Consider the following 22,200-nt stretch of genomic DNA (forward strand, 5'->3'; position numbering starts at 1 on the left):
TCTTATTGCAAGAATGGGAGTGATAAATTTCATGCTCTTTTCATGTTGAAATTGAAACTGGAAGACTCTCTATATTTTATTTACCAAGTCCCTATTCATGGGTAGCTAGATTTTCTCTAACATCCTAGGACATAGAATTGTGTGTACCTGACTAATTATTTTTTCTTTAAGTTCTTTCAAGAAGCATCCTTAGGTCAAAATTTGTAAACATTTTAAACGCCCCCTAGTAAGATGGCATCAATTTATAGTTCAACTAATATTATAAAAAAACTGTTTTCCAAGACGTTCATTCTTTTGACCTATATAGACTTATATGATATGCATTGAATCTGAAAATTGGGATGAGGAGAAAATTTAAATTTCATCTAGATCTTAATTCTCAGCCTACTTGGAATATCAGTTCCAAGTCTTACCCAAGGTTCACATTAAAATTCCAATTATCTCTTGAGTTATAAGGAAATATAAGAGGCTGAATCTCTTCACTTGTTTCTTCTTTGGGCTGGTCAAGTATATAATTTGCTCCTTTTCATATAAGATCAGACATGAGGAACTATCTCAGTTTACACTAATGGTAAATAAGAGGAGCAGAGTTTTCATCGTTTTCTATCCCTTGAAGTTCTCTGTTTCTCAGAGATTGAATAACTTTGAAGGCTCAGAATATATTTCTTCACTCAGGAAAATATTGGGGTTTGTCCTTTAAAAAATATTTTCAACTGGGAAAGCATTGTTATGTTAATAATTGAAGGGGTACATTTTTACATACAGGTTAATCAGTGGTTTATTAGTTGAGTCCTGAACATAACTGAACTTTGCTTTTTTGCCTGTAGGCCTTCTGCCCATAAAAGAGCAGGATTCAGTTAAGACTTTAGAAGGGTAAACAACTGTCTTTTCAAATTGTTCATCTTCTAATTCATTTCGGAGTTGTAGAATTGAAGGAAAGGATTAAAAAGAAAAAAGAAAAAAAAGAATTTCAGGTAAAATGTAATTTACATGAAACCTCATTATAGTTATTCCATTTCAAAATGGACTATGAAGAATGGTGTGCATGGGGCATTCAGATTGAGATTGACAGGTGTGTAAGAAGAGAATAACCAAGTGGAGATGTGATTCAGAAACTGTACCTATTAAGGTTCATGCAACACCCATTTTATTGAAACATGGTGCAAAATCCAAGTTCTCTCATTTATTCATTATGACTGAACAAAAGTCTCATGAGAATACCTGGACTTATTACCTTGTAAAAAGCCATCTGGGACACATAGGGCTACATGGATTTCATTAGCTTTCCCACTGGATTTTAGTTCCCAGGAGGGCTTAGAGTGCATCCATATTGCTTGCTATATTCTCACACAGTGTCTAACACACAATGCTTAAGTTTTGTTCAATAATGGCTGTGGCAGATGCCTGATGAAAATTGTTATGGAGGAATATTTGTATTTAGAAGGGAAAGGTGATAAATCCAAATGAATTTCTCTTGGATAGAATATATGGCAGAAATCTTTTTGAGGCTAAGCCCATCTTAGCAGTTGAACAGCTAAATTCTCCAGTGGTTCATATTTTTGAACTTTACAACCAATGCTCAATTATTTCTTCCAATCACAGCAGGATGGGATTTCTTAGAACTTGGCTATGACTGGAGTTATCTCTTCCTGAGGAAAGAGCTGCCCTTACCACTTGTGGCCCTCAGGTACAGTGAGTTATCTGACAAGGATACGTTGTTTCCAGTTCTTATTAAAGAATTGGCTGTTGTGAATTGTGCTGCCATAAACATTGATGTGGCTGTGTCCTTTGGGTATAGACTAAGGAGTAGGATAGCTGGGTCAAATGGTGTTTTCATTCCCAGTTTTCCAAGGATTCTCCGTTCTGCTTTCCATATTGGTTGCACCAATTTGCAGTCCCACCAGCAATGTATGAGTGTACCTTTTTCCCCACATCTTCGCCCAAACTTATTGTCGTTTGTATTCATAATAGCTGCCATTCTGACTGGAGTGAGATGAAATCTTACAGTAGTTCTGATTTGCACTTAGATGCCCTTCAATAAATGAATAGATAAAGAAAATGTGGCATATATACACAATGGAATATGATTCAGCATTGAAAGAGAATAAAATCATGGCATTTGCAGGTAAATGGATAAAGCTGGAGAATAGAATGCTAAGTGAAATTAGCCAATCCCCAAAACCCAAATGCTGAGTGATTTCTCTGATTTAAGGATTTTGATCTATAATATGCTGTGCGGGGAAATGGGAGGATTAAATGAATTCTAGATAGGACAAAGGGGAAAAGGGGAGGGTCATGGGTAGGGAGGGGTCATAAGGGTAGGAAAGATGGTGGAATTCGATGGTCATCATTACCCTAAGTACATGTAAGAAGACACGAAGGATGTGACTCTACTTTATGTACAACCAGAGATATGAAGAATTGTGCTCTATATGTGTTATATGAATTGTAATGCATTCTGTTGTCATATATAACAAATCAAAATTTAAAAAGAATTGGCTGATTTAAAAATTCAGATTAAAGAAGAAAAATAAAGGAAGGGTGCATCAAATCAGAAAAGGAGAACTGTCTAATCACCCAAAGGATAACATTCTTAACTAAAAAGAGAAAATCATCTCTACATGCAGTTCATAAAGCACACCTAAAATATGATGACATAGAACAACTGAAAGTAAAGGAACAGAGATTTCCCACCCCAAAGAAGTTGCATTAACAATGTTAGTATCAGAAAAAAAGTGAATTTTGTGACAAACAGAATCATTAAGGATAGAAACAATTATATTTAACAATAAGAAAATAATTGATTAGGAGTGTTCAATATCTAAGTCTATATTTATCTAACAACATATTCACAAAGTATATAAAACAAAACTGATAGAATTGTAAGAAATAGGAATTTCCACAATCCTAGAAGATTTTAACTTGCCTAAATCACCTGAGGAAATTCTATCTCAAGCAGCAAAAAAATGAATATCATAAATGCAAAAATTCTAAAGAAAATTTTAGCAAATTGCAAAAGTACATCATGAACAAGTGAGGTCTTTTTCAAGAATGCAATTTAACCATAAAATATTCTCTAAAGTAATTCTGTATAATTAAATTAACACATTAATTAATTAACAGTGAAAAGCCATGGGATCATTTTGATAGATGAAGAAAAAATTATAGGAACTTTTAACACCAATTCATTAGAAGAAACTATTAGCAAACAAGGAACTTATATTAAGGCATTTCCTTAATATAAGTAAGGGTATGCGTAAACACCCACATGAGGCATTACACTTAATAGTGAACATTTAGCAGCATTCTCTTTAAAGTCAAGAGCAAGAAAGAATGACTCTTCTGTTACTCTGCTTCTATTCAACACTGTTCTCAAAGGGCTATCCTAAGAAATAGATGAAGAAAGAGAAGAATGATAAACAAAAAATATCTAAGTTGTTACTTTCTGATAACATAATTGTAAATATGGACAAACCTAAGAAATTATACAAATTATAAGAACTAACTATTGGGGTTCAATAAAGTTGCAGCATGAAAAATTAATATTAAAAAACCAGTGGATGTTTTTACAGATCAGCAACAACTGCTTAGAATAAGACAGTTTTTGAAAAGATGGCATTTACAATAACAACAAAAATTACATAGTACCTAGGAATGAATCTAGTATAACACATAGAAACATTGATGAAGAGTAACACAAATTTTTATTGAAGAACAATGTAAATAATGTGATTGATATACCATGTTCATGACTAGAAAGACATAATGTTATAAATATGTAACTTCTCTTGAGATTAATACATAAATTTAATACCAGACAATCTTGTTTCCAGCACAAGTTTTTAAGAAACTGTATCAGCTTGTCTCAAAATGCACATGATGAGTAAGTAGGTAACAACAGAATAATTTTGAGGAAGGGTATGATGATACAGGAATTAATCTACCAGGTAGCAAGTCCTTGCATAAGATATGATAATAAAATAGTGGAGTACAAGAGCAGGGATAGATAGACAATGAACCAGAAAAAGAAGCCCCATATGTGGAATATGGGGCTTATTCCACATACGTGGAATCCCAGAAAGTTCTCATAAAAGGTAAGCAGATAAAGGGTGAGATACTCAAATACAAGAAATGAAAATTAAAATAAAACCAGCATATCATTTTATGTTCATCAAATTGTCAAAAATAAAAAGATCTAGACAGTGCCAAGTAATGACAAAGATGGGGAGAAATGGAAAATATACACTCATGGCAGGGGTGTCCAATTGTACAACTACCTTGGAGAGAGAGTGATTAGTCAATATTTAGGAATAGCTAAGGTATGTTATTATACAACCCAACAATGCTACCTCTGGGTTTATATCTTGGAGAAATGAAATCTTCATAGGAATGCTCATCACAAACATTTAAAATAGTGGAAATAAAAAGTTGATTCATAGAACATTAATAAATAAATTGTGTACATGTATGCGTACACCCAGCAGATAGAAAGAACAAACTGAAGTTATTTGTGCCTCATAAACCTAATGCTGCATGGAAATAAATCAAGGTTCATAATAATAAGTACAATAGTAAAATTCATAAACATTCCATATAATTAATTATACATATTATGTATGGATACAGAGTTATAGTTAGGAGGTGAATGCATTTTAAAAACAGACAGGAAGGCTATACATCAAGGAAAATAGAATTTGTTGAGGGATATAAATTACATACCCATGATGTTTCATTTGTTAAAAAGATATGGAACAGATAAGGAAAATACTAATATTTATGAAACTTGATGTTCATAAATAGATCTTTGCTATGTTTTTAGTGTAATTTTCAAGTGTTTATGAAATAGTCTAGGCAACAGATGAAAGATCATAAAAGAGGATTAAATCACAGTTGGAGTTTGAAGTGAAGATGCAGAGTAATTCTAGGTAGAAAGAAGTGAACAACAACCAAAAAAGTCAGTCTTTGGCACTGAGATTTGAGGCTACAGCTTTATTTAGGGAAGTTGATTGTAACTTGGTTTTGGAAACTTTCCTTTTGATTGTTCTCAGTTACTCCCAGGAGAAGATCCAAGGAATTTCTGGGTGCTTCCAAGCCTGTTTGCACTTTCAAAGCTCAGGTCTGGCAAATGAATAAAGACCAGAGAGACACGAGGGCAGTACAGAGAGAAGATGTAGAAGTTAGCTAAGTTGGAAGCAAGGTTTGGTTTTGACTTAGAATTAGTAGGAATAGAAAATCAGAGAAGGTGTTGAAATATGAGCAAAGAAATTTGTGCCCGGAAAAACAAACAAACAAAAACAACAAAATGCCAAGGATGAGTGTCCTAAGATAAATGTTTTAGCATGTGTCTGCGTGTTTTATTATCAGAGAGGTTTAGAATGTCATTTCCCCCTTTCTTTTAAAAAAATGTGTCCCAAGAAGTTTTGCTGAATCAAAGAAAAAACATGTCTCAAATTCTATTTTTCATATAATCCAAGTTTCATACATATATGTATAAAAGACCCTCCAAAAGCTGTTGCTCAAGAAATAATTTATTAAGTCAACTTAGAGTAGGCATTGTTACCATTGCAAAAGCATTTGCTCTGAAAAAGGATTGAAAAATGCATCATGAAGTTACATAGTTCAGCAACAATATCAATATTCATCTTGTAAAGTAAAACTATTGGCAAATGTCATTTAAGCTCGCCTTGTAATTTTTAATGTTTTATAAGGAGCAAATGTGTCACCTTAAAAATGTACCTGTGGCATTTACAAATTCTTTCAAATACATTTATAAATACAGTAATAAAAATTCCTGAGCTCTGTTTTCTTATGCCAGTGTTTGCCAACACACATCCATGTGGTGTTTTATTTGACTGACATCCTCTAGCTTTTTCTTTAAAAAATATTTTATAGCATTCATAAAAATATCTGTGCTTCAAGTCAGTTTATAAGCACACATTTTAATGTGAACCTGATCACAACAAGAGAAAAATGCTTAACATTTGTATGGGAAGCAGGAGTTGATGGACAGTGTGCATGGAGGAGGTTATTGATAAAAGAATTTTAACTTTAGGTGTCAAGATTTCCAAAGCAGAATACATTTTACAGCATTAATAATGGGTTTGATTTCCTCTGCAGGCTTTGGAGGGATTTTCAAAATCATCAGGACTTTTTCTTCCCATGTCCAGGGAGGTCCCTTTTGGGGGCTTTTCAATGACACTTTCTTTCACTCCTCTTCACTCCCATCTTGCTCCATCACCCCAAGATGAAAATTGCATCTCCCCGGTTCTAAAAAATGGGGGAGACTTGGTATGTGTGAAACTTGGTCAGTAAGATGTAAGAGGTCTAAGTGGGTGAAAATTTCATATGGGATTCTGGCAAGATGTGGCAGTACAGAATTTCCATTTTCATTGAGGAAAGCACATGCAGTTAACTTTGGAAAACTAGCTCCCTACTACATTCCTTAGCTCATCACTAATTGTAGAAAGCCTGTGTCTGATGGCTGACAGTGTGCATTTTGTAGCTTAAAAATACAAATGGGCCCAAGAATTAAAGGCAAATGGTTCCAAGAGAACAAGAGAGTCAAAGTTTCTTTGCCTAAAGCCAAGTTTTAGATCCCAGTATTCATGTAGGGAAGAAGTTTATAATTCTTCAATAAGACACGGCATTAGTGAATTAGGACGTGGCAGAGGAGAGTTTGTAAAGCAAACCTCCATGTTGTCTCATAATTCAACAGAAGCATGAACTCTAGTTGATTTTTTAGATCTAGATCTTTTTCAAAGTAAGAAGTTATCCATTCACACTTCATCTGATGGATTTTGCCAAAAATATATTGGTAATATCAATGAATTATAGTCTTCAAAGGGTTACTTTTTTCTTGATGATTTGGTCTTTCCTTTATTTAACAATATTTAAGTGATATTCTCTTACTCATTCCCACTGTGCCCAGTGCCATGTCACTTTATTTTTTGCAGCTCCTCATATGACAGGGATGAGGTAAAGGAAGGGAATCTTGTCTGGTAATTTATGGCAGGATAAAGGTATATGAAGAAATTTATTTTGGTCCCATTAAAGAAACAATTTCCTGATTATACATCTGTTGGCAACAGAAAGTTTTTCAGATAATTGCTTTAGCCCAACATATGTTATTCTGTACATCCCCATTTCAAGTTTAAAAAAATAAAGAAGGATAGGCAAGGGAAAAAGGGAAATACATATTTATTGAGCCGGACACTAGGCTGGGTATTTTTATAAAGACATGAATAGAAATATAATGACCACAATGTACTAGGATGTCTAAGATTTTGTTTGGCAAGCATTGTTTTTGGCATGCAGTAAAAATGAAGGTGTGAGAATAGCAGTTAGCATAATTTCCCATACTATTGACAAAGATTTAACCGTCCGTGTAGTCCCCAGAAAATGGAAGGAGATAAAAGAATAATTCCATGGAAAACGGGAAGCATGGTATGCAATAACCAAAGATTTATAGAATGAAAAGTGCAAGATAACAAATCAGATGTGTATAATCTATAATTCTTAAAGGCTAAACAGGAAAAAAATAGACATTACAATGATGGCATAAAGAAAATAAGTTTTTAAAATCAAAACAAGATTATTTCTGATAAATGACTGACCTTCCCCATATCATAATATATTTGATAGATAACATTATGTAAAGAAAAAATTTATTTCTAGGAGTTTTAGGGGAATTATTTTGTAAATTTCCTGATTATGGATCCTTTAGCAGCAAAAAGGCTTTAAGAAAATTGCTTCAGCTGTATACATAATTCTGCTCTTCTCCATTAAAAAAATATATATGAAAGGCAGGCAAAGGAAATAAACATTTGTTAAGCCAGGCACTGAATTGGGTATTTTCAATAATGACATATATCATCATGGCTTTGGGAAACCACCTTAAGGTGACTTAATAGTTAGGAAAAAACTCTACACTCTGTTATTTTTTTTTAATCTGATGACTATGTATTCTTTCTGAAGTTTACTCATCAGCCAGTTTTTATAAAATACAAAAATGTAAAAAGGGTTATTCAGAAAACCTAGCATAAGCCTGCAAAGTGGTGAATTAGAAGTTGCATTCTCATGTCAAGAAGCAAACAATGTCATCAATGTACTTAACAATCACTTCTAATTTGCCACTTAATGTTGAAAGATTTTACTTGGCATTTTCTAGGGAGAGAAGACAAGCAGAGGTAGTGGTAGCTTTGAAAATATGGAACCTTCCATTATGGTGAAGGCTTCACTTCAGTATGGCTTTGCAGAAGACACGATCTTGCAATGGGTTGGGTCTAGATCGCTTTGGTTTCCACATGAGACTCCTACATTGTTCAAAATGAATGATGAAGCACAAAAGTAAGCCTCATTATGCAGATAACACTCAAGAGTCAGTGGTCACATGAAGCAAAGCCGAGGGGTTGAAGTTGATGTTTAAATAGTTGTTGGATTGTACTTTAAACACAGAACACCCCAGAGCAGCTGTACAGTGGCATATGATACTACTTCAAAGATTAAAGAAAAATTAGTACATTCACAGTTTCAACAGAAATATGTGATTACATTTTTTAGTCTTATTTTACAGTCATAAACATAATCATTTTGAAATTACACATGGATAGATTCTAAGTCATTAAATAATTTTCATTTCTATTACATAATGAGTTTTATAACACGAGGATTATATATTTCAGTGTGGCATATACTGTTTTTGAACCACATACGGCAATATAGTATAAAATAATACAATGATTACTTTAAAGTCAGAAATGACTTATGACAAATACATCCAATATGCCACCAAAAACAGTCAAAGCATGAGATGTTTCATTTCTAAACTACAAGCAGCTTTGAAGGAAGGTTATTAGGACATGAAGGGGAGGTAGTTATTTCTAAAATTAATTTCAAAATTCATTTTTCCCAAGAATTTATAAAACAAATCATTTTTCAGAGGTATTCTTGCCATATAGCTTTTCAATTTTAGATAACATGATAAAAAAATCCCCTCCCACCAGAATGCAAAATGTGCACAGAAAAGCTCAGAAATTTATCCAGGTGAGCATAATTTGACCACAACTATTTAAGTTTATGTTTGATATTACTCCTTCTGTTGCCAAAGTTTTTAGAGGTTTTTTTTTAAACAGCAGCAGGTAAAATGTTAATTAATTAATATGCCTTGATAATTGGAGAGTCCCTCTGTTCATTGATTACACCATATCAACAGGATATGCCTTTCCAACTTACATTTTTCAATGCTTTGTTAATTGAAATCAGAGCGTAAACCAAATAAATTGATGTGGATAAAAGAGCTGCCAGCCTATTGAATCATGAATTATATGCATCTCAGAGCCATAATATCAGACTACTGAATACATTATAGTTTTATTATTTTCACTAAAATTTAGGTTTAGTGGCTATTCTTGGCATTTTGTGGAATTCTCAAATGCCCAAACCTTTGGAAACATCCTATTTTCTATTTATCTATCTTTTCCCTTTAATTGAAATAGATACCGTGGGGGTCCCAGACCAAAAATCACCTTCCTAAAAAGCAAAAGTCTAGGCAGAGAAATCGTGTTTGATTTGCAGATGACAAATCTGTCAATCATACAAATCTCATTTTTTATTGGATCATAAGTTCTGAAGAAATAATTCTGTGTTTTTAAGTTTCTCCTTAAGACCTCTGGTGCCTAGTAATAAAGATAGCCTGAACTTATAGATGGCCACCAAATTAATTAAAGAGTGAATATGGGCTTAAATCTTTAAACATGCAAATCTCTCAGTGGGGTGTACTTGTGATCCTCAACTTGGATATCTGTGCCTGATTTAACATTTGACTAGTTCTTTGCAGGGTTAAAGTTCATTTTTTAAAAATAATTTTGTTTCTTGCTACTAGGAATGATTAACACTTGGGAGAAATAACAGGCCTTGGGGAGAAGGAATAAAAAGCCTAGAAGTACATAACACCAGGAAGGAAGAGGAGGGGGGGAGGATTAAATTCATCTGGGTTGAAGGAATGGAGCTGACTTTGTGTCTTAAGCATTTTTGTAGACACACTGTCTTCAGAGTTCACTGGGCAGGTCAAGGGCAGGTCAGCAATGTGTTCCCATGGGGTACCTGGACCTTGGACATGAACTCTTGGATTTTACTTAGATTATGAGAATCAAAGGCAGAGCTAGAAGAAATCCTAGAAATATTTTTGGCCAACTCAGTGAGAAAATTGGTGGCCAGAATTTAAAGGTCCATATAGCTTGTTCAGTGGCAGTGATAGGAGCTAGACCTGGACATGGAACGCCAAGTCACTATCCCAGCAATGACAATATTGTGCTTGAGCAAAAAAGACAGGAAAGGACATTTATTCACTGAAGTACACACAAGGCTTTCATCAATGGCTTATCTATTTTTAACAACACTGGGGGTGATAACTCAGAGTCATTAGTGTTTTTCCATCTGTGTGCAAAGTTTCAAAGTGCACACATTGTTCTTTTGAGGCTCTGGCGTGCAATTCAGTGACATTTAAAAGCACAACAATATGCTTTAAAATGGATTGTCTTGAGTGGGTGGCAGGTTTATCCCCAAATCATAGCCAGACTCAATTTCTTGTCAGGCAAAGTAAGTTACACTATTAACATCTGCTCTATGATGGTTCATTGGAACAATACACAAAAATCTACTGAACATTTTGCTGGTTGATTCTTAGGCCATTTTGTCATTCTTTCTGACTTCTCTTTCCATTTCTTCATTTTTTTTAATGCAACATTTGCATAAAAACAAAATCTACTTAAGGTCAGTTTTACTTTCTGACAAATTTCTTGCAAAGTGACAACTCTTTTTTTGTTTTTTAGAAAATAAAGAAAGGCACTTTTATAAAACATACAAATCTGTTTCTTTATCCTCTACTCTAAGGAGATAGGGAAGTTGGCAAGGCAGGCCCAAGTCTTTCTGCAAATGCAAATGATGGGCAGCAGAGGGCAGCTCAAAAAAGCAAGAGCCAGATTTCTTCCAGAGACAAACTGCTCCCTGGAACTCAGCCTCAGGTCACTCATTAACTCAAGGTTTGCCTGTTTATTCATTTCAGTCACCACAGGGCAAGGAGTCAAAATGCTTTGATCTTACACAAGCAGCTGGAGATTGATTCCTCAGACCAAACCAGTTAAAGTGAGTCTTCAGTTCATAACTGATTACCAGAGATGGTCTTAGGCACTTAGGAAAATGTTGAGTCTGCTAAATGTCAATGGCAGCTGATAATAACTTGTGCTCATGTTAGGGTGTCTTATATACATTAAATTAAAACTTAAATAGAACATTTTGTTACTTTGGTTGTAAGTGTCTATAAATCAGCCATTGGTTGTATCTAGTTTCATAAGCTTTGTAACTTGAATATTTAGGTACTTGTTTATCAAAGTATGACCTTAAGTCAGCTGGGCAATGGTTGTTTACAAGCTATCATAAGTGGAAAAAAAATCAATAGATAAAAGAAAAGAGATTTGGGGTTGCTGGACTCAGCCAGAAATGAGCATGGCTTAATTCACTAAAAGATAATTTTTCTGCAGAATAGTGTCTCTTTTCTATCTTATGCCTATTCTCTCTATGCATATTTGCACATAATTTAAGAATATGATTCTGTATTTATATAACTTAGAAAATGAATTTGCAATACATTAAGATCATTTGGGGCTGATGACTTGAAAAATAAAGTATGATAAGCAGATCACTGAAGATTACCTGGTATTCATATAATGAAAAGTAATTATTTGATGCCATATTAAGATACAAGGCATTTGTTTGAATGATCTTTGTAGGAAAATATTCAGTGAGTCATGGAATCAAGGAATCACAGTTTTTTTAAAACCTTTAGAAATTATTTGGTCTAACATCTTCAGAAAAAAAATGAGACCTTAAGAAGGTCTCCATCTCTCCTAGGCAAAACAAGAGCAGAACCCAGAGTATGTGTTCTTCCATTCAATCAGCTGTTTCCATCAAAGAAAATATGTTATATCATGAAAACAATTGAAAGAGTGCTAAATGATTACAGAATCATAGTTTTGACTAATGAGTGCTAATTTGTGTCTTTGGGATTTGGGTTGTCGTTAGCTGGCTATAACCTTTTTTATATACATAAAATTATATGTTAAAAGAAGATTGTTTTAAAATTTTCAAACTATAAGATCTACACAATTACACACACACAAACAAGTTTTTGTCTTTGCTATGGTCATAATTTTATAAATAAAAACCTGTATATACATATGTTGGAGGAGAATGGTCTACTTGGGAAAAGTATAGTTAAAATTGTCTTGAAGGTCATTGTCTATGATCAACATCTTTTAAGTGGACTGTATTCTCTGGCCCTAATGGAAATTTTATGTACTTTTGCAGGTCATTCTCAGATTCTCCATTGTGTGCATCTTAAACCACTAAGAGGTTTCTTTTTTTGCCTTATTCTTATATATAGCACTGTTCATTGAGAGTTAAATGGAACTTGACCTATACGTTCCATGAGAGGATTGTTTCCATGCACTAAAATAACCTTTAGTGGAAATATTAATCTAGGGCAATGTTTCTTAAACTTCCATGAGCATGTGAATCATCTGGGGATCTTAGTTAAATGCAGATTCCATTTCTGTAGGGCTGGGCTGGGGTCCAAGATTTTGCAAACAGAATTTTCATACAGTGTCCAGTTGATACTGACATAGTTGATTCTCAGACACTGAGTATTGAGGATCTAGAGGATTAATGAGCTTGGACAACTCTCCCAAATGCTTCCTCAAATCGTAAGAGTTGTCTATGTTCTGGGAAAATAGAGCACTGGCAGTGTGTCCACTTTTAATCATCTGGGAAGCTGGATCCAGTTCTTATCAATATGGACTTGTTGAGGTGGAATACTTGACTCACCAGGGTGAGCTCAAGTCTTTTATGTCATTAGTGAGTGGCTGGAAAGTGGATTTGCCCTCAGGTGAAATGAAAAATAGAGGGAAGCTGTTTGTAAAGTCAATGATTCATAGATGTTCCTCTTAAAGTGGTGATCCCAGCTTTTGACCACTCTCAGGGGGTCAAAAACAAACAACAAACAAACTAACTACCAAACAAACTAACTAACTGATCTACAGATTCTCATTACCATACCTGACCTTTGGAGCTGTTCCCATCACTCTACAAATGCCTGGCTTTCTAGAGCGTATTTGGATACTGCCCATGTAAGTGCTGTCTCCATCTCTACCAAGATTTTGCAAATGGATCTATTTAGGAGAGATACTAACTCCTGGTTTTGCTTAAAATTCTTTTGCTGCCCAAGATTGCTCAGAAAAACAAAACAAGACCAAGCCTCTGTCTCTGAAACAGCATGTTAAAATCACCACTGTCCTTTTTCATGGTAGCTTTATGAAGATTCAACCATAGATGGGCAGAAGCCCCAGAGTTGCCCTAAACTCACAGGAGAAATAATTTCTGATCTGTGGAGAATTCTTTGAACCCAAGTTGTTGTTGTTCGTTGTTGCTTAAAGTATCTTGGAGAGAAAAAGAATCAGAGAAACTATGCTCCATTGTAATGGAAACTGGATTTTGTCATCCACTTCATATTTCTCAGTGGGCTTTGGGTTGGTATGACATTTTACTCTACAAACAGGGACTGCATACACTTTTATGTACTGTAAATGCTCAATTATAACCTTGTAGCAGAAAATACTGTACCCACTGAATACATAAACAGCTATACTGGGAAAATAGAAAATAGTCTTTTATTTTACCTCAGCAATAGAAAAATAGTCTTCAAAAATACATTGCTAAACTTATGGGTTTGTATTAAAGTAGAATTCGTATGTACAGTAAGGCAGTAGTTCTATTAGCATCCTGCTGTGATTATCTTTTAGATTAGAGTTCATCTTTTGGGATTTTTTTTTCACTAAGGAAAGACTAGGGAATATAATATTTTTTTTTCCTGTTGCAGGAAAACATTCTAAAAGAATTTGCCACATGAAATTCATTTGCCTCTTATATAATAAAATTTTACTTTCCAAAACTATATACTTTAGAGGCTTTGGAATGAAGTAAAATTTAGGGATGTGAAATCTATGCTTAACATATTCAAAGTATCTTAAGAAAAAATCGGAGGCATCATTTTACTTGCATCTTGGCAATGTGTCAAGGTATAGGAACAGGTGTAAACAACTCGTCAGGTATGCTGGAATGCATGTGTTCTTTCCATGGGTTATATTTGGGTAATCCTAATAAAATGAAAGAAGAGTGTCAAAATTAAAGAACTGTTTTTCAGAAGTGGTTTTCATGGCATTTTCCACCTATCTGTCACCTTCCCATGCTACCATTTTGACCATTTCATTTCCTTCTATCACCTACTGAACCATGAAAGCCTTTTCCAGAGGATGTACCTAAATCGTACTATCCCTCAAGAATACTAAGCTATGTGCTTATATTTCATTGAATACAATTTTTATAACTAATAGCAAAAAGTGAATCTACAAATCACAGGACACAAAACGACTTGTTCTGGAAATCAGCAGTTGGGAAAAGAGGCAAGTGGTCAGACACGGAGCATGAAAAAGAGCAAAGTAGTGTCATTCTACCCACATTCTCAAGCCATCAGCTCGCAGATTGCATTTTGTAACTCTGTAGTGTTACCTGAAGAAAAATCACATTTTACCCAGTCCTTCCATTAGTCAACTCTCAATGAAAGGAGTGCGTGAAGCATGCAGGATCCAGGTAATCCAGCCCCCCCTGGGGGTGTGTGCAGTTGCTTGGTGTTGCTGTGAAGCAGGCCAGGTCTTTCTCCGCTTGATTCTGTTGACATGATGGCGGAGCTTCCTTGGCCGATGCTTCAAACAAAACCACGCTTTGAGCACGTGGGTCTGGCACTAACTCCAGGATGTTGTTATCCATCACCCTGGAAACTTTGGCATACTCCTTACTGATTTCAAGAGCCCCGGGCTTCTCTGTCTGGTCACTGTTCTCTTTCTGTTTTGGCAGCAGTGACAGTGCTCCATCTTTGTTGACCTTGTGAATCTCCACATAATCCAGGGGTTTCGCAGAGATAAAGTGGGCTTTTTCCTGGGGCAGCAGCCAGGCTGTGCCTTGTTCAGTCTTGGGATGGAACCTTTCCATCTCCTTCTGCTTCTCTGCCTTTTCCTCCCCTCCAGTCTCAATGGTTTTAGAGGATCGTAAAGCATCTTTGCCTGCTTTGTCCAACAGCGTGGCCAGTGCACCTGCAGGGTCCACAGCCAGCTTACACATATCATCGACGCTGTGGTAAGGAGACTTGGGGTTGTGCTGGGCAGCCTGTGGCAAAGGCCAGGTGGAAGATTTGGATCCACCAGCATGATAGTAGTGGATTTTGCCTTCCATACTTATGCTGTGGGGGTTACAGGTGAAGGGAATATTTGTTTGGGGATTTTCAGGCTGCTCAATGACCTTAGGAGTGTGGAAAGTTGGGGGGTTGGCCCGGGGTTCCTCACACTTTTCAGACAAAAGGGAAGGGCTGTCACAGCTTCCCCGGCCAGAGTCATTGTCAGGATCTAGGTGTAAGGGTTTCACACCTTGTCCTGGGTGTTCTTTCGAATGTGCTGGCATTAGCTGCTGGTCTTCACTGTCGTCTACTTCTAAAAACTCCACCAGCAAGTCCTCACAGTCAGAAGTGGGGGGAAAGTCTTGGCATCCCAAGGCACTCAGGAGTTCTTCAGACTTGCCCTTCTACGAAACACAGACACAAGGAAAGAGAGCTATTAGCTTCATCACATGCCCAGTTGGCATCACAGTTGGCAACATGGCATCTGTTCAGCACCTTGATCAGGTGAAGTGTGGTAAGAGCTGTGTGGAATTTTCCAAACTCCAGGCACTGTGTGCCAGGCCATCTGTAATCACCTTCTGGGTGTTACTCATCAAATATTTTTAAGTCAACTCGTGATTTGATTTTTAACTTACTCAGTCTAAACAATAATGATCATGGGTTTAATAGGAAAGTAGTATGCACACATACACTAAACATAAAACTACTCAACAAAAGAAGCTTGTGGAACATCTGAAACCACAATGCTGAGGCGAGAAGCTGACTCTGCTACTCATGGGCGGAGTGGCTCCGAGATGTCATCGCTGGCCTCCTCACCTGCTCCACCACTTTCTAGAGTGATAATAGGTTGATTCTTTCCTTTCACCTGCTATTCTCTGCCTCCTCCTTTTCCAGTTTCTCTTTCCCTTCTCCTTTTTCCAATCCCACCTTTTTTGCTCCTTCTATTCCATTTCCCCCACATCTCCTTCCTCCTTCTCCTCTTTCCCTACCTCTTCTTTCTACTCCATATTTCCCCCTCTCCTGTTCCCTCCTCCTCCTTCTTTTCTGCATCTTCTTCCTCTAACTTCCCCTTTTCTTTCTAGTCCTCTTAGGTCAGGTACTACTGCCTCGTTTCGTTCTTGGCTTGATTAATATAGGGTATATATGACTTTGGACAAGCTGCTCCCGTAACTTCATCTTCTTCATTTTAATAATAGGAATAATACGACCTATCTGAGAGGGTTCTTTGGAGGAGTAGAGATAGATAATAGAAAGAAGGATATTAATATTCTTAACCCTCAAGTAGCTATGCTGTCTCTGTGGCCAGGAGGTTAAATTGTGAGCTAGTCAGTAAATTTAGTTAGTTGAGTTGTTAGTGATTAATTTAGTCAGTTGACTTGTGAGCTAGTCAGTGGTCACTTTAGTTAGCAAACGCATTCATGAGGCTCTGTAAAGGTCAATGCTAGACTGAATGGTGGGGTAAGAACACTGGTTTAGGAGTCAAACTTCTGGGCTCTTGTCACTGCTCTGATATTTGCAAACAAAGAAAATGCAGACAAGCCAAATGCTCTGTGACTCACTTTTCAATTTCTTGCACTATCAATCATAATATAACCACATCAAGTGACACTTGCTTTCATCTACAGGGAATAGATTTAACATATGTCACTGTTAATGTTTCTGTTGAATTGAAATTATCTATTTCAACTTAAAAAGAAATTAAAAAAAGTTCTAATCTCTCTTTTCATTAAAAACAGCCTAAACACGCTTTGGTAAACAACACTACTATTTTACTAACCTAGTCTCAAGTGACTGCTCAAACTGAGCAATAGGGAAAATATGACTTTGGACTTATATAAAGAAAATTCAAAGGGAAGCTTGTCCCATATGATGGAGGTGGAGGTGGGTTCCTGTTTTGTATTAATCAAAACATTCACCTTCTTTCCAAATTATTTGTACAAAATCATAATATCTGTGCTTCTGAGCAGCCCTGGGTCAGTGTACAGCATCAACATGTGTTTGTATGTTTTCTTTCCTTGCCCTTGGACTTTCCATATCTGATAGTGAGCACTCTTATCCCTCACACCTCTTTCTATTAACACATGCCAATAAGGAGAAGGATGACTGAGACGGCCTGGCTGGATTGATGGGATTGTGTGTGCATTTGTGAAGTTAATTATTACAAAGTAGTGAGTCACATTTCATTCTCTGCCTCTGGCACTTACCTCCAACAGATGAGTATCAAATCCTTTTATTTTTGGCCCAGGAACTGGTGGAAAGATGCAGGTCATCATGCTATAAAATAATATGGGAGATTGAATAAATTACTCATCTTTTTGCTTTGTGATTTTTGAAAAATTATTTTTATCTTCAAATAGCTGCTATGGGAACTATAAAAAGAGTATCAGGGCTACATTAAACTAATAATAAGCGATGAAGATAATAATTACAGAGACCTCTCTTAAAATTTTCTCTAATTTAGAAGACTGATTTTGAAACTCATGAATTATTTGTACAATTTGCTTCTCTTAATTTTAGCTGTTCTTTCCAGATTTTTACTATTTCACAGCTGTGAACACCTGCTTCAAGTGAGTTCATTTTCCTACTTTTTTTTTTTTAAGAAAGCACTGACAAAATGATTGTTTTTTTAAATTGGCAAGCACATTGCAACTAATGGTTAAAATTAGGTCTTGGATTATCCGTAGGTTTTCATTATTTTCACATTATCTTTTTTTGCTGTTATTCCTGACAACCATGATTGAGAGAAGGGCTTAGAGATAATGAAGTACCTATAGCCCTTCAAAGCCACTGCCCAGACCATAATCAAACAGATGACAGCAGAAAGAACAGCCACAAAGATCCAAACCGTTGTGTCTTTCATGGTGAAGTCTAAAAAACAAACAGCCAGAAAGCTTTGATCACATATAGTATCATTAAAAACAAAGCAGCCAAACTAATGTGTGAAACTTTTGAACACATGATTTTCTTCTAGCTTTATCTCTTTTGATTTAAGAGCAATCCAACTTATATTTTCCAAAATTACTAATATTTTAATATGTTGCACATATTTTACAATATAAAATTTCAACTCCATTCACAAATTCTTTTGTTTGATTCTTAAAGAAGAAATCCATGGTAAGTTGCAGTAATAATAATAAAAGTTAACACTAAAAAAAAGTTCTTACTAAAAACCATCAATCACATTAAGCTCTCTACCCACATTGCCTTGTTTTATAGATGAGGAAACTGAGAATCAAAGAGTGATTTACCCAAGGACATGTCAGAATATGTCCTAACTTCACTGAATTTCATTTTTCTCACTTTTAATTCCTAATGGTAATTATATTCTCTCCAAATACATGAGAGGGTTGGGAGCACCAAATGGGATAAAGACACTGGAAACTGTAAAGTACTTTAGGAATGCAAAATGGCTCTTTCTCTTTGTGGAATGTAAGCCACTATATTTAATGGCACTTTGTTAGATCCGAGGGCCTCTCATGTACTGTGCCCATGGATAATAGAACAATATATAATCCTCATCAGAGATTAAACATGAGTTTGTGACTTTGAGATGGGATAATAGCCTACAAACTCAGGAAGAACTAAATGATGGTACTGATTGAACCCTCTAAATGCTAGGAATGAGGCATATGGAAAGGGCATAATGACTGACCATTTAACCCTCTGAGATATTTAAAGTCCACATCTATACATTATCTGGAAACTGGTCCTCACTGACAGTCATTCAGGGAGAAATGCAACCTTGCTCAATGTCTTTCTGTTGGATAAATAAATTAAAAACCCACCTCTATTTATTATTCTAGATAAGGCTCAAACAGTTTCTCTATTAGTAGTTAATACATACAAATTAACCATTTAAAAATACTTAGGAATATAAGCAAAGGTAGTCCAGGCACTCACCACTGGGTATCTGAATGAAGCTCTCTTGACTCCACTTACTCCAGAATCCATGATCTGGTTTGCAGCGAACCTGGACAAGGTATTTCTGTCCTGGATATAAGCTGAGAATCTTAAATTGAGTCTGTTGCCCTGCAAAATGGGTCTAAGGAAGAACAAGGAAAACAGAAGTCACTTCTGACTTTTGTTTTGAGGAAAGGGACTTTGCCACTAAATAATAAACCATTGGAAACATTAGGCCAGATGATGATACCTACAGGATACCCTGTTTTCACCATTCTATGCTACCCTTTCAGATCCATCCATCCTTTAAAAAATCCAATGACATACCTCATAGAAATGAAAAAAGCAATCATGAAATTCATCTGGAAAAATAAGAGACCCAGAATAGCTAAAGCAATTCTTAGAAGGAACAATGAAACAGGTGGCATTGCTATACCAGACCTTAAACTATACTACAGAGCAATAGTAACAAAAACAGCATGGTACTGGCTCCAAAACAGACAGGTAGACCAATGGTTCAGAATAGAGGACACAGAAACCAATCCACAAAACTACAACTATCTTATATTAGACAAAGGTGCCAAAACATGCACTGGAGAAAGATAGCCTCTTCAACAAATGGTGCTGGGAAAACTGGAAATCCATGTGCAACAAAATGAAATTAAACCCCTATCTCTCACCATGCACAAAACTCAACTCAAAATGGATCAAGGACTTAGGAATACAACCAGAGACCCTGTGTCTAATAGAAGAAAATGTAGGCCCTAATCTCCATCAAGTGGGATTAGGCCCCAACTTCCTTAATAAGACTCCTGTGGAGCAAGAATTAAAATTTCAAAGGTTTTCTATCTCTCCACTTGTAACTTTGCTTCACAATGACAAATATGTCATACCCCTCCAACTCTGCTGCATGGAAGACATGATAAATGTTAATAAATCAACTTTATAAATGTATAAGGGACAATACAATTGGAAAATAGTTTATACACTCCAGAGAAGTAACTGATTTAAGGATTATTAATTGGTATTAAAATCATAAATTGGAAGAGAACAAGGTCTTCATGTATGTTGAAGCAACTGTAAAATTGCTGTGAAATTGTGATATTTGTAAAATCAAATGAAACATGAGTTTATAAATAAGGGACCGGATTTTCATCTCCCCAACACAGGCATCAATTTAAGCATCATTAATGGTTGGTCCACCAGATGGCTGTGTCTCCTGATGATGCATTATGAAGCATGTAATATCACCTCTGAAGTATGCTGGCCCCAAATTGTGCAATCTGAATCTGCTCCAATCTCCAGAAAATTCGGGGGAAGAGAAATTAACTGACATTACAGAGAATTAATCAGATAAATGAAGAAGATGAAATATTCTATGGGACAAGTGGCTCAGCCTCCTGAGTGCATTAATACTAAAGAGATTTAACAACCAGGCACTATGTGTGGTCTTGAAATGGATTTTGGTTTGGACAAGCCACCATTAAAGAAATTCCTGAAACACTGAGGGAAGGATTAAAAGATGGACTGGATACTACATGTTATTCAGGAATTTAATTTTTCTATGTGTGATTCTGTTATTTGGCATATATTTGGAAATGTTCTCTGTAAAAAAGACCCATATACTAATGGATTTAAGGGTAGCATGTCATAATGCCTGCAATTTACTGCATTATTTCTTTTTTACATTCAAGTATTTGAAAGTATTTCCTTACAAATACAGCCACTGCCTATGGATAAATTACAGTAAGATTCTCCCTACCTCCTGCCCCAGTGTAATTTACATACTTTCATAGGTGTCTAGATCGAAGGTATACTTAGAAAGGCAGGTGAGAGCCTGGGGGAGAAGACTGTAAAGTGTAAGAAACTAGTTCGGGGAGAGCCATGAAGATGGACTCCATTCAATTCCAAGAGAGGAGAGAAGGCCTTCCCACATCTGGGTGGGTTACATCTGCCTGGGTAGGCCAACACGGTGGCCCACTCGTTGAAGAAATGATCTGTTGATAGCCGTGAGGGGTTCATCCTTGCTAATGAACATGGATTCTTCAAAAACATTCTGTTTGACTCACCTCCCACTCAGCTGCTTTCTCAGGTTTTAATCGAATTTCATACTGTAGCGTGAGCCAACCAGATCTTATGTCAACCAGGCTGGGTGGCAACCACTTTATCCACAGATATGGTTTTCTGTCTTCTGGCTGTTTTACTTCCAATGTCAGGTTCTCGGGAGGGTCTGGTTCAACTGTACATAGAAAAGAGATTCCAGTTGCATTAATTGTTCACAACTTTTATTTGCCACTACAGTTTTTCTATCATGGATTGCATTTTCAACTTACCAGCCTTCTTTCTCCAACACATTATAATCCCTTAGAAGACAGGAGTTATGCTGTCTGCCTCTTAGTATGTGACCAATCCTATCTGTACTTAAATTTGAGTTTAGTATGGTCAGAATAGCAAGCAGCTGAATTTTTGTTTTTGATGTGTTCTTCACTTTCCAGCAACCAAGGTCAAATATATACCCAAATTATTTTCATGATGGCAGAGACCAGGTGATACAAGTTAAGGTGGAATTTGCAAATGGGAGTTAGGATGAAAGATTATTGGGAGGGGACCTGAAAACTTATTTTCTCTCTGCTAGGAGCAAGATTCTCTTTGATGGCACACATGTTTTGTGGACCATCTATTCATATTTATGAGTTAGGTAACAAGTTTACAGATTCTACCTTTGCTTCCTCATTTACATTTCACATCCAATACACGTTAGCCCTGATGGTGAATGGAATTCATTCTTTCAGATACTAGTTATTACAATGTGCCTAAAGGTTGGACTTTTTGGCAATGATCTCTTTGGTGACCTCATAACAACTTGTTGGTCCATTCCTTCATTCTGCAAATGTTTTCAGCAAAATGATAACAAACAGTCTTTGGGTGCTTGCTACATGCCAGATGCTGCATAAAACTCTCTCCCTGCATCATATCATTCAATGTCTCCAACTAACTCCATACCGTGCTATTACTGTATC

The 22,200-nt window shown here is 36.0% G+C and overlaps 1 protein-coding gene across 6 annotated transcripts in view; it reads right to left on the reverse strand.

Annotated features, from left to right (window-relative positions):
• Positions 1-7,180: 7,180 nt before the first annotated feature.
• Prlr (prolactin receptor) overlaps positions 7,181-22,200 on the reverse strand; it is a 151,670-nt gene continuing 136,650 nt past the window's right edge. For all 6 annotated transcript variants that reach the window (XM_040273622.2, XM_013358769.4, XM_005325640.5 and 3 more), the window contains 5 exons: positions 21,250-21,419; positions 19,181-19,322; positions 18,049-18,148; positions 17,485-17,554; positions 7,181-15,684 (listed from right to left, as the gene is read on the reverse strand). In XM_040273622.2, coding sequence (XP_040129556.1) covers positions 14,665-15,684; positions 17,485-17,554; positions 18,049-18,148; positions 19,181-19,322; positions 21,250-21,419 — 1,502 coding nt within the window. In that variant the 3' untranslated portion in view covers positions 7,181-14,664. The remainder of the gene's footprint in view (positions 15,685-17,484; positions 17,555-18,048; positions 18,149-19,180; positions 19,323-21,249; positions 21,420-22,200) is intronic.

Source organism: Ictidomys tridecemlineatus, chromosome 1 (assembly GCF_052094955.1).
Source record: "Ictidomys tridecemlineatus isolate mIctTri1 chromosome 1, mIctTri1.hap1, whole genome shotgun sequence".
NCBI classification, from domain to species: Eukaryota; Metazoa; Chordata; class Mammalia; order Rodentia; family Sciuridae; genus Ictidomys; species Ictidomys tridecemlineatus.